Source organism: Lemur catta, chromosome 3, assembly GCF_020740605.2.
Source record: "Lemur catta isolate mLemCat1 chromosome 3, mLemCat1.pri, whole genome shotgun sequence".
Classification (NCBI taxonomy): Eukaryota; Metazoa; Chordata; class Mammalia; order Primates; family Lemuridae; genus Lemur; species Lemur catta.
The window spans coordinates 31,904,082-31,916,424 of record NC_059130.1 but is presented as its reverse complement, the minus strand read 5'-3'; the positions used below and the strand labels follow the sequence as shown (position 1 = coordinate 31,916,424).

Here is a 12,343-nt window from a genome sequence, read left to right as displayed (position 1 = left end):
AAGAAAAAAGCTATAGGTTGTGGGTTGAAGAGGTCTAGGTCAAAGAAAGTCTATGGAGATTACTTAGTTTAAGAAAAGGAGGGATGAAGTAAAAAGATATGCAGAAGTATTTCTAAGTTTTAATAGTGTATTTTTAATGTTCCTTAAAATACTGGAGGAATAGCATTACTCCACTGATTAGTTCACTAATTATTTTAACTGTGCATTTTTAAGTGCAACATTGTTACAGGAGAAATACACATAAATCTCCATTGTATGAAAGGGTCTCCCCATTTTCCCCTCTGTTTTTTCTACTTTAAAATTTTTGTACTTTCCTAAATATTTTCCTAAATATTATGGAGTCCATAAAAATGACTCTATTTAATGCGACCTCTCTCCTATCCTTGCTTTCCCACTTTTAAACTGCTTTCCCACTGTACATTGAATTGTTTCCTAAAACTTAAATTTCATCACTTTACTACCCTGTCTAAAAACCTGCTGTGATTTAATCCACCCTCACTTCATATTATGATCATAAAATAATTTTACTAGCTAAACTTTGTGTGTTTGTGTGGGTGGTTATGTGTGTGGCATAAAGATTATTCCAAGCTGAGGGAAGAACAAGAGAAAAGGGAAAAAAGAAAGAAAGTTCATGGTTTGTTGATGTTCATGTTATTTTGCAAACGTACTCTAAGTGAATATACAGGCCTAATCAGGCCCTCGATGTATTGAATGATGCCTACCTCCATTGGTAAGGGCCATCTTTACTCAATCTACCAATTCAAGTGCTAATCTCTTTTTCCCCCCATCTCTTTGTTTTTATTTTTTTCAATTTATTTATTTATTTTTTAAATTTCAGAATATTATGGGAGTACAAACATTTTGGTTACATTATAATGCCTTTGCATCACCCAAACCAGAGCTACAATTTTGCCCATCCCCCCATGCAGTACACTCCTCACCCATTAGTTATGAGTTTACCCATCCCCACCACCCCTCTCCCACCTGCCCAGCACCCAAAGAATATTAATTGAATGTGAGCACCTAAGTTTGGATCAGTGAGTACCAATTTGATGGTGAGTACATGTGGTGCTTGTTTTTCCATTCTTGTGATACTTCACTTCGAAGGATGGGCTCTAGCTCCACCCAGGATAATATAAGAGGTGCTAGTTCACTATTGGTTTTTATGATGGAGTAGTATTCCATGGTATACATATACCACATTTGATTAATCCACTCATAGATGGATGGGCACTTAGATTGTTTCCACATCTTTGCAATTGTGAATTGTGCATTTGAGTGCAGATGTCTTTATTGTAAAAGGACTTTTTTTCCTTTGGGTAGATGACTAGTAGTGGGAGTACTGAATCAAATGGTATTTCCATTTTTAGTTCTTTGAGATATCTCCAAATTACTTTCCACAGAGGTTGTACTAATTTTTAATCCCACAAGCAGTGTGAGAGTGTTCCAATCTCTCCATATCCATGCAGCATTTGTTGTTTTGGGACTTTTTAATAAAAGCTGTTCTCACTGGAGTTAAGTGCTATCTCATTGTGGTTTTGATTTGCATTTGCCTGATAATTAGAGATGTTGAGACTTTTTTATATGTTTTCTGGCTATTAGTCTGTCTTCATTTGCAAAGTTTCTGTTTATATCCTTTGCCCACTTTTTAATGGGGTTCTTTGCTTTTTCTTGTTAATTTTCTTAAGTTCTACACAGATTCTTATTATCAGCCCTTTATCAGATGTGTTGCATGTAATTGTTTTCTCCCATTCTGTTGGTTGTCTATTCGCTTTAATGATAGTTACCTTGGCTGTGCAGAAGCTTTTTAATTTGATTAGGTCCCACTAATTTATTTTTGTTGCTGCTGTGATTGCTTTGGGGGTCTTCTTCATAAATTCTATGTTTAGGCTGATTTCTATAAGAGTTTTCCCAACATTTTCTTCTAGAATTCTTAAGGTTTCACATCTTAGGTTTAAGTCTGTTATCCATTGTGAGTTGATTTTTGTGAGAGGTGAGAGATGGGGATCCAGTTTCACTCTTCTGCATGTGGTTATTCAATTTTCCCAGCACCATTTATTGAATAGGGATTCTTTTCCCCAGTGTATGTTTTTGTCTGCTTTGTCAAAGATTAGATGACAATATCTCTTTTAGCAACATCCTCATGGACACACCCAGACATACTGTTTCACCAGCTATCCGGGCAGCCCTTAATTCAGTCAAGTTTACACATAAAATTAATCACCAAAGGCCAGTTTTTGTCAGCTTGGCACCCTTAGTCATTTCCTTAAATCAGATTTAATTTCCAAATAAAGGCAATTACAAGATCATAATTTTCTCTGGCAACTATCTTGCATACAACCCAAAGCATATTAATCCCTTCCCCAAAGAGGGGGGAAAGTCCTTGAGTGATGTTTACTCCTCTCCTAATATCTCATAATTTAAATACTATGGTGTAAAATTAATAATACTTAAATACTGATGTAAACTTCATATGTCTTATGTTGTGTCATAAGGGAATAAGAGAGGAAAAGAAGCAAACATGTTTGCTTAATATGTGTGTGTGTGTGTGTATATATATATATACATATATATATATACACACACACACAAACATACTCATAACAAAATAAGATGGAAACACTCATGATGGCAATTATAGTCCCCATTTCTGTAACTAGCCACATGGCCATAGCTAGTATTTATAGCTAACTTCTTCTACTACCCATTCTGTTTTCCCTTCTCCTTCAGCAAGCTCCTCAGCTGGTTGTGATTCTTTACCTGCAAGGTGACCCAATCTTTCACTCCTCAATAATCCAGGTTAGTAGTAGTCCTATGTGGATTTGGTTGTCGTAGTTTTTCTTTGACCTTAATCACAGGGCATAGTAATACTAAGTGATGCCATAAGAGATCGCCTGTATTCCAGACATACTCATTCTTACCTCCACTGTGGAATAATTGTGCAATTTCCCCCTGGTAGTCCAGATCAATCACTCTAGCTAATGTTATAACTCCCTTCTTTGCCTGTTGACAAAGAGACATGAGGAAACCAAAGTGGCTGAGTGACAGTCTTAACTTCCAGTTCAATGGAATCATTGTTGTGTCTTCTGGTAGAAGAATTCTTCTGTCTGCAACTAAAAGCTCTAGGCCAGCATAGCATAAAGTCATGGGAATAGGAAACAAAAATTTTGCTAGTGGGTACCTAGGGGTAATAGTGCCACTCTCATTTCCACCCCTCGATTCCTGGTTATTGGAGAAGCAGCATCATATATTGCTCACTTATTCACAGCATATACAACGTTCTGCAGAACTTTGTCCCAGGCTTGCAAGGTAATACCACTTAGCTGATGCTGTCATTGTTCAAAAAGCCATTCCACCCTTCCATCAAGCAAGCTGCCACAGGATGGTGGAGAATATGGTAAGAGCAGTGAATTTCATGAACATGGGTCTATTTTCACACTTATTTTGGTTGATAGGAAAGTGATTTCCTTGATCAGAAACAATGCTGTGTGGAATATTATGATGGTGGATAAGACATTCTGTAAGTCCACAGCTGATGGTTTTGGCAAAAGCATTGCATGTGGGGAAGGCAGATCCATATCCAGAGTTAGTGTCTACTCTCACAAGTACAAAATGTTGCCCCTTCCATTATGAATTGGTCCAGTGTAATCAACCTGCCACCAAGTAGCTGGCTGATCACCCAGGAGAATGGCATCACATCAGGAGCTCAGGGTTGGGCTCTGCTACTGGAAGATTGAACACAGCAGTGGCTGTAGCCAGGTCCACCTTGGTGAGTATAAGTCCATGTTGCTGAGCCCATGTATAACTGCTACCTTGCACACCATGGCTACAGTGTTCATGAGACCATTGGGTGATGACAGGGGTGGCTGGAGAAAGAGGCTGACTGGTATTCAGAGAATGGGTCATTTTATTTACTTCATTATTAAAATTCTTCTCTCCTGAGTTTACTCTTTTATGAGCAATCATATGGGAAACAAATGTCTTCATATTTTTTCCCAGAGAGGTCTATCCACATATTTCCTCCCACAAATTTCTTTGTCATTAATATCCCAGTCATGCTGTTTCTAAGGCCCTGAATATCCTGCTAAACCATAGGCCACAGCCCATGAATTGGGATATAATAGCAAATCTAGAAACTTTTCCTTCAAAGCAAAGTACACAAGCAGGTAAAATACCTAAATTCTGTGTGCTGGGATAATTCTCCTTCACCAATGTTCTTCAAAAATGTCCCAGATAAGGGCTATAGTTCTGCACTGTCCACTTTTAGGTGGTGCCCACATATTTTGAATAGCCATTTATAAACCAGGCTCAAGTTTTCTCTTACTCTCCAAAATGATTGCAGAGAACTACCCATAGGGCCAGAGGTGGAGGCTGGGAGAGAAAAGGCAGTGTTGAATGAATGGGAACTGTGGGCATTTGGGCCTCTTCATGTAATTAACTTGTGCCTTCTGGGCCTGCTCAGGCACAATCACAGATATACCACTTGCATTTGGTGATGAAGTTTTGCTGTACATGCTAACTTTATGGCTTGATGGATTAGATAACACCCAGTTCAGGATGGGTAGCTCAGATCACGTGGTAACTTGGTGGACCATTGTCAAATGTTCAGTTTCTACTAGGGCCCAGTGGCAGGTGAAGAGTGATCTCTGTAGATTGTTATTTGTAGATGATGGTAGGGCCTTCCTCCAAATCTGATAGCTTTGTGATGAGATTCACCTATAGGAGCCTGGTCAAAGACTCTACACTGCATTCCTATCTGCCACCACTGCTTCAAATCCTCTGGATCTGCTGGATCATATGGCCCAAGTGGCAGAGAGCTTACACAGCAACCTGGTCTTATTGCATAACCTTTTCATGTTCTGAGCCCCACTCGAAACTAGCAGCATTTGGGGCCACTAGGTAAGTAGTCCAGAGTAACACAACCAAATGAAGAATATGGTGCCTCCAAAATCCACAAAGGCCCACTTGACATTGTATATTTTCTTGGTTAAAGGAAGGGTCATATGCAACAACTTATTCTTTACTTTGGAAGGGAAATCTTGATGTGCCCCATATCACTATATCCCCTAGAAATTTAACTGAGGTAGAAAGCCCCTGAATTTTAGTCTGAGTTATTTCCCACCCCACTCTCTGACATGGAAATTTCTTACCAATAAGTCCAGAATAGTGTCTACTTCTTGCTCATTAGGTACAATAAACACAAGGGCAACAATGTTATGGACCAGTGTCACAGCTTATGGAAAGGAAAGTTACACAAGATTCCTGAAAATTAAATTTTGATACAGGACTGGAGAGTTTATCTATCTCTCTCTCTCTATGTGTGTGTGTGTGTGTGTGTGTATATATATATATATATATATATATATATATATATATACACACAGAGGTTTTATGTATTTGTATTTATTTTTTCTATTTCAGTATATTATAGGGGTACAAATGTTTAGCTTATGTATATTGCCTTTGTGCCACCTGAGTCAGATCTTCAAGCGTGTCCATCCCCCAGACAGTGTGCACTGCACCCATTACATGTGTATATACACATCCCATCCTCCCTGCTCCCATCTGTGTGGCACTTGATGAATGTTATTACTATATAAGCACTTAAGTGCTGATCAGTTGATACTGATTTGATGGTGAATACATGTGGTGCTTATTTTTCCATTCTTGGGATACTTGACTTAGTAGAATGGTTTCCAGCTCTATCCAGGATAATACAAGAGATGCCATTGTTTTTTGTGGCTGAGTAGAACATTTCCTTGAATTCATTTATAAGGCTTTGACAAGAACCCTTTTTCCTAGTACCATTATCATGACTAATTGGTGTTGAACTCATTAAAATCTGAAAATATTTGTCCTATATATAAGTTTCTCCTGTCAAGTTAAATAATTCCCAAGCACCTGCTACTTGTCAGGCACTGGCTCAGGGTCATAATCAGACAGCAGTAGACACAGTTCCTGTCCCCATGGCAATTACATTATAACACAAATGAATTTTTTCACGTCCATCATTCCACTTTTGTTAAAGTCCCAACCTCACACATCATTTTTAAAGGCCTCTCTCTTGTGTAGCCTCTACTGAATGTGAAGATTCTGATTGAGATTCATATTGTACCAGTCTTATAGGGATTCTCTGCTGTGTGTTCTCTTCAGAATTTCTGTGGGCAATGTACGGTTAATTCAGAGGGATGTGGAAGGTTAATAACAATGTGGGTAGGGAGGCCACTTCCACTGGCAAAAAGACTAATCAGAATTTAGGAATTTAATGTTGTTGGAATCATGAGGATCTTCCCATATGTCCCCATCCCAACTTAGAGGATCCCATTCTTTCCCAAGAATGGACACTCTGAAAGGCTGGGAATCCAACTTGCTTTGTAATTCAGCCAATCACTGGACGAGGTTCTATATTAGATTTTCAGCAATTTCAACCCTGTAGCCAGAGGAAGATAAGACTCTCCATCAGTGCACACCTAGAAGCTCTTAGGAGAACCAGGAAAACTGGTGCTATAATTTAGTACAAGTCTAAAGACCCGAGAATGAAAAGCACTGATGACTAAAGGCAGGAGAAGAAAGATGTCCCAGTTTGAAACAGAAGCAAATCTGCCCTTTCTGTGCCTTGTGGTTCTATTTAGTCTGCCTTCAGCAGGCTGGATGATGCCCCACAACATCGGTGAGGGTAATCTTTACTCAATTTACTGATTCAAATGCTAATCTCTTCCTAAAACATCCTCAAAGACACACCCAGAAAAAATGTTTCATAAGCTATCTGGGTATCACTTTTCCCCGTAAAATTGACAGGTGAAATTAATCATCAACACATAGAGAAGACTTGCTTCTCTTCAATAATATAGCATAGACAATCCCTGAGTTTCATGTTAGTACTATTGAAACACTTCATGAATTTCTTCAAGAAGTATTTTATATTATCTACTATATGCAGGGAAGTATGGTAAATATTGGAACCACATGGGTCCAAGGTATATTGTCTGATAGCCAGAATCTCATAATTAAGAAATAGAAGAACGTGGAATGGTTCTTTTGCTTTTCCTCATCCAGTAAGTAACCCCTCTTCTCTACTCTTTCCACATTAAAGGGAAAAGAATGTCAGAATACATAAAATTAGCAAAAGTCTCCAATAACTGGCAAATTATAAAATAAAATACTTTTATTAAAATATGGAGCTGTCTTGACATTTACTTTTTTCTATCTTATGCTTGGTGAAAATCATCTATGTGCCCACTTTTTTATTCATGCAACAGGATAAAGAAAAAACTATTTTTATGTAGAAGAATATTATTAAAGGCATAGAGAATAGAATCCAACTGAATTGGCCAATATTGATGCTTTTGCACCATTTGCTTTTTACCCTCTAAGATCTTTCCCCTTGGTGGGCACATGCTTAAGATAGGAGATCAGGTCATAACTGATAAAAGGACACAAAGATCATTCCAGCTTAATTTGCATTATGTCTTAGAGGCGGAAGGTAGAAATTGAGGTATAAAAAAAAAGAGAATCTAGGTAGGGGAAAGTAAAGGAAGCTGTATTAGACATTTGAGTAGTCTATAAAAAGATAAGATGAGCAAGGCAGCAGGTTGTTTTTCTATTTGCTCTTTCTCTGTTACCTAATATTTTCTTTCCTTTTTCCCTTTCTTTTCACACCTGTCTTTGTAAACTTTTCCACACCTTTTTAAAGCCTGGACTGCACTATGATCTGGGGAATTAATGACTGAAGTGGAAGACTGCTTTTGGAATAGCATCTCTAATTGTAAGTAAATTCATTTTTCTTAACTAGCCTTAAGGGAATGGGCTAATTTCTTTTGTTTTGATACTCCAAATCCTCAAATACTCTGGAAGAAAACTCCGGAGGTGGGGAGCGGGAAATTAAGTAATTTATACTCTTTTATAAACGTATGGCTGTGTGTGCTCCATCCCATTTGCCAGGAAAAGGCAGAGGTGAGCATGGGGCTTGCTGTCAGAAAGCTCAAAACAGTACCATGGACTAAGTAGAACATATCTTCCTCTAACCAGAGATTCACTGGCTATGAGACAGGATCCAGAACACTTTGAGTGGGTGAAAAAAAATGGCTTTGGCCAAACATGCTGAGGAAGAAAATTGTATACATATGTGTGTATTTGCTGGGTGTGCAAGGTGGGGGGCAAATGAAGAAAAATTTACATTCCGTGTTCCCTTTGTATGTTCTGTAATGTACAAAAGACCATTTCTGTTCACTTGGGCATGAGGGCTCAGGCCTAGTTTTAACAAGAACTATAGTCTATAAAGCAATTTTTCATTGAATTGCCTCACCTAATCCTCATAGCAAACATGTGAGGTAGACATTATTATACCCATTGTACAGATTTAAAAAACTGAGACAAACTGACTTGCCTAAGGTCAGAAGGTTGCCTGATGACAGAACAAGTAAACAAAACAAGTCCAGATGTCAAATTGCATGTCTTTATCACAGCAGCAACACTCAGCAGTACTGTCCCAGCATCACCATCATGCTCTGCCTGAGCTTTCTCTGATAGACAAGTTTTCAGTCTTATTCGCCCCTTTAGGGAAGGAGACTAAATAATGGCTATGATTATAACTAACATTTATTGCCTGTGTATAATTTTTACATCAATTACTTTATTTAATGCTTACAACATAATGAGGTAATTGATCTCATCATTTCTTGTTTGCAGTTGAAAATACTGAGTCAAAGGAAAGGTAGTAACTTTCCCAAAAGAGTAGTGGAGTCAGAACTTGAATCCCAGCATCATGACTCCAGTGACAATGAGCAGTAACTTCTCTGAAATCTCACTGTACATTATCTGCACCTCTCCTATGACTCTGATTGCTTTCTACCTAAAATTATGATTAATGAACCCAACTTGAAGCACACAGGTCATTGATTAGTATCTGCTTGGTTCCCCATGTCTAGCAGCGAGTCTACACAATAATGGTCTTCATAAATGGCTGTCGAATTAATTCATGATTTCTGATTTTCTTGATGATCTGTGTGGCTGCATCTGCGAAGAGCATGATAGGGAAAAGACACTAAAATTTGTCTCTCTATTTTTGACATTTTGTTGCTCATGTTTAGCTCTTCAGAACTTGAAATAACAGATTTTCAGAGGTTTGGCCGTTTAAACGTAGGGGTTCTTAGGGGAAAGGGAATGGTTTGTACAGTTTTAAGTTCATTTACCCAGTAAGTAAATATGTATGGACACTCTAAATCTTAATTGCATTCTGAAAGCTATGAAATGTTTGTCATTTTGCAGCTAGGAAATTATACATTTATAAGATATATTAGTCTTAATTCCAAAATTCCATCACTACGCTAGCCTACTCATTTTCACATATTCATAGTGTAATTCCACTACCAGTTTCACCACATTTGCTCTATAATATGAGAGTATGATTTCCTAATTATGATTTCCCTGTCAGCCATAGGGACTTTGAACTAATTATGTCTTGGGCATTATTGGGAAATTGCTCTAAAGACAAGAGCAACCTGAAAGGAGCAGAAAGACATATCATATATTCTTAAATTAGAATTAATCAGTCAATCAATTGTTACATGACGTCTCTGTCCCAGTTGCTGTTCTAGGCATTGTATATATAAATTTATAAAAATAATCCTGTCTTCATGAAGTCTGCATATGAGTAGATGATAGAGAATAACATAAATAAAATATGATCACATATTCAATAGTAATACATGTTATGAAAAATAATAAGGTATAGCTAGGAAATAGGGACATTGAGGTTGGAGTGTGTTTAATTTTAAATAATTAAGAATGGCCTCTTTAAACAGGTCATATTTGAGCAATGACTAAAAGAAGTATATGTAAAAAGTTCTGGACATGCAGATAGTTCAGGGAAGAATATTCTAGGTGAACGGAATGGACATTCGCAGGCTCTGAGGTAGGAGCGGTCTATGTGGCATGTAGACAGAATGCCTGAGGTGGGAGGCAGAAGATGATGTTAGAAAAATCATGGTGGGCCAAGATTACATCAGGACTATTATAAAAGGCCATTGCAAAGGCCTTTGCCTTTCACTTGGAGTAAAGTATTAAGCGACTGGGGAGTTTGCAGCAGAGAAGAGACCTTATCTAATTTACCTTTTAATAGGCTCTCTCTCACTGTGGTGCTAAGGAGAGACTACAATGGTCCCAGGGAAGAAGTAGACAAGTTGGAGGCAATTGCAAGCATTCAGGCAAGGGCTGATGGCTTGGGGAGTAGTGGCTGTAAATGTGGGTAAGGTAAATTTTACTGAGGGTGAAGAGCTAAGTATGATGTGGCTGAGCAGGCTGGACTTACCTTTACCCACATTTACTGAGTACTTACTAGTGAAAACATCAGGTTAAAATAGAGTATACAAAATATCTGGGGAAGTACACATGCTGTGTAATATTAGCCATGATATAGAAAGTACAAACCATTGTCATGGAAGTATACTAAGGAGAGAAAATTTTAAACTTATTAGAAGAGTTTGTAGGGATTTATTAGTCTTCTCAGGCAGATATGGTGGAGAGAGAGAGAGAGCTCTTCTGTCTCTCCTCTTCTTATAAGGGCAGCAGCCTTACTGGACTAAGGCTCCACTCTTAAGACCTCATTTAATTTTTATCACTACTCTCGGGCTCTATCTACAAATATAGTCACGTTGGTGTTTAGGGTTTCAGCATATGATTTCTGAGAGGATACAAACATTCATTCCATAACAGGGGAGGTAATATTTGAGCTGAGCACTGATATTCTTTTTCTGAGCAGAAGAAGGACTGATACAGAGGGACGAAGATGAGGGGTATAAATTCTTTCTAAACAGAAAACAAACGTAAGGGGGAAATTATGCTAATTATAAAAGTGTATTATTCCGTACCAGAGGCAATTGACCATTTAAGCTGAATCTCATGGTATGGTGGGCTAGGAGAGATACAGCAGTTTATATATTTGGAACATTGACTCTTTTATCCTTCTCATTCCAGCATATTACACAACACATGGAAGACAGTAAGGACTCACCAAATATAATGAATATATTGAATATCTAATTAGTTTTCTAAACTACATGTCCAGGAGCCTCATTTCATCTTTTTTTCATCTCACAGCTGCAAATATGACAAATGAGAATCAGACATAGTGATTGAATTTGTATTCCCTGGCTTTTCTCACTTGCGGGAAGGTGGGCTCTTGTTTTTTGTTCTCTTGCTCCTTATTTATCTATTCATTATCATTGGGAATCTTATGGTTTTCTTTGCTGTCAGACTGGACTCCTGCCTGCACACCCCCATGTATTTCTTCATCAGTGTCCTCTCCTTCCTGGAGATCTGGTATACCACGACCACCATCCCCAAGATGCTCTCCAACCTAGTCAGAGAGCAGAAGACCATCTCCCTGGCTGGTTGCCTCTTGCATATGTATTTCTTTCACTCCCTTGGCATCACTGAGGTTTGCTTGCTCACCACTATGGCTATGGACAGATACCTGGCCATCTGTAACCACCCCCCCACACACCCCCGCCCCCGCTATGCCACAATCATGACACCTCAGCTCTACACTCAGCTGACTCTAGGCTGTTGCTTCTGTGGCTTTTTCACGCCACTCCCTGAGATTGCTTGGATAGCCACACTGCCATTTTGTGGTCCAAACCAAATTCAGAACATCTGTGACTTTGTTCCCATCCTGAATCTGGCATGTATGGACACTGGCACAATTATATTAATCAATATAATGGACATCGTACATGCTGTGGAAATCATCACAGCCGTAATGCTTGTGGCTTTGGCTTACATCCAGATCATTGCAGTAATTCTAAGAATCCGCTTTGCTGAAGGACGCCGAAAGGCATTTTCTACCTGTGCTTCCCACCTTGCTATTTTCTTAATATTTTTTGGAAGCGTAGCTCTGATGTACCTGTGCTTCTCTGCCAAGTACTCCTTTTTCTGGGACACAGCCATCAGCCTAATGTTTGCTGTGCTGTCGCCATTCTTCAACCCAATTATCTACAGTCTCAGGAACAAAGAGATCAAGGAAGCCATAAAAAAGCATATGTGCCAATCTACTATATTCACGCATCATATCAAAAAAGACAAAAACTACACTTCTTAATTAATAAAGTACATCTATGAAAATATCTATATTGTCTTCAGTGTGTATGTTGCTGTTGTGCTTATTTTTTCTGTGCAGAGATAGTAAATGTAACATTTCATCATTCTTACTACCCCTGTGAATTTAGTAAGTGTCCTCAGAGATTGATAAACCATAAAATCCAAATAAAGTTGGAAAAAACCTGACACAAGACCCTAGTTTATTATTTTTTTGCATCCAGAGAGAGTCTTAGAAAATTCTGTCTCT

The 12,343-nt window shown here is 38.4% G+C and overlaps 1 protein-coding gene across 1 annotated transcript; it reads left to right on the top strand.

The window, feature by feature from the left end:
* The first annotated feature begins 3,687 nt into the window (after nt 1-3,687).
* Nucleotides 3,688-12,097, top strand: LOC123634806 (olfactory receptor 6K2-like). Its single transcript, XM_045546523.1, has 2 exons — nt 3,688-3,769; nt 11,124-12,097. Exons 1-2 carry the CDS (start codon nt 3,688-3,690, stop codon nt 12,095-12,097), a joined length of 1,056 nt encoding a protein of 351 aa, XP_045402479.1.
* Nucleotides 12,098-12,343: the final 246 nt, after the last annotated feature.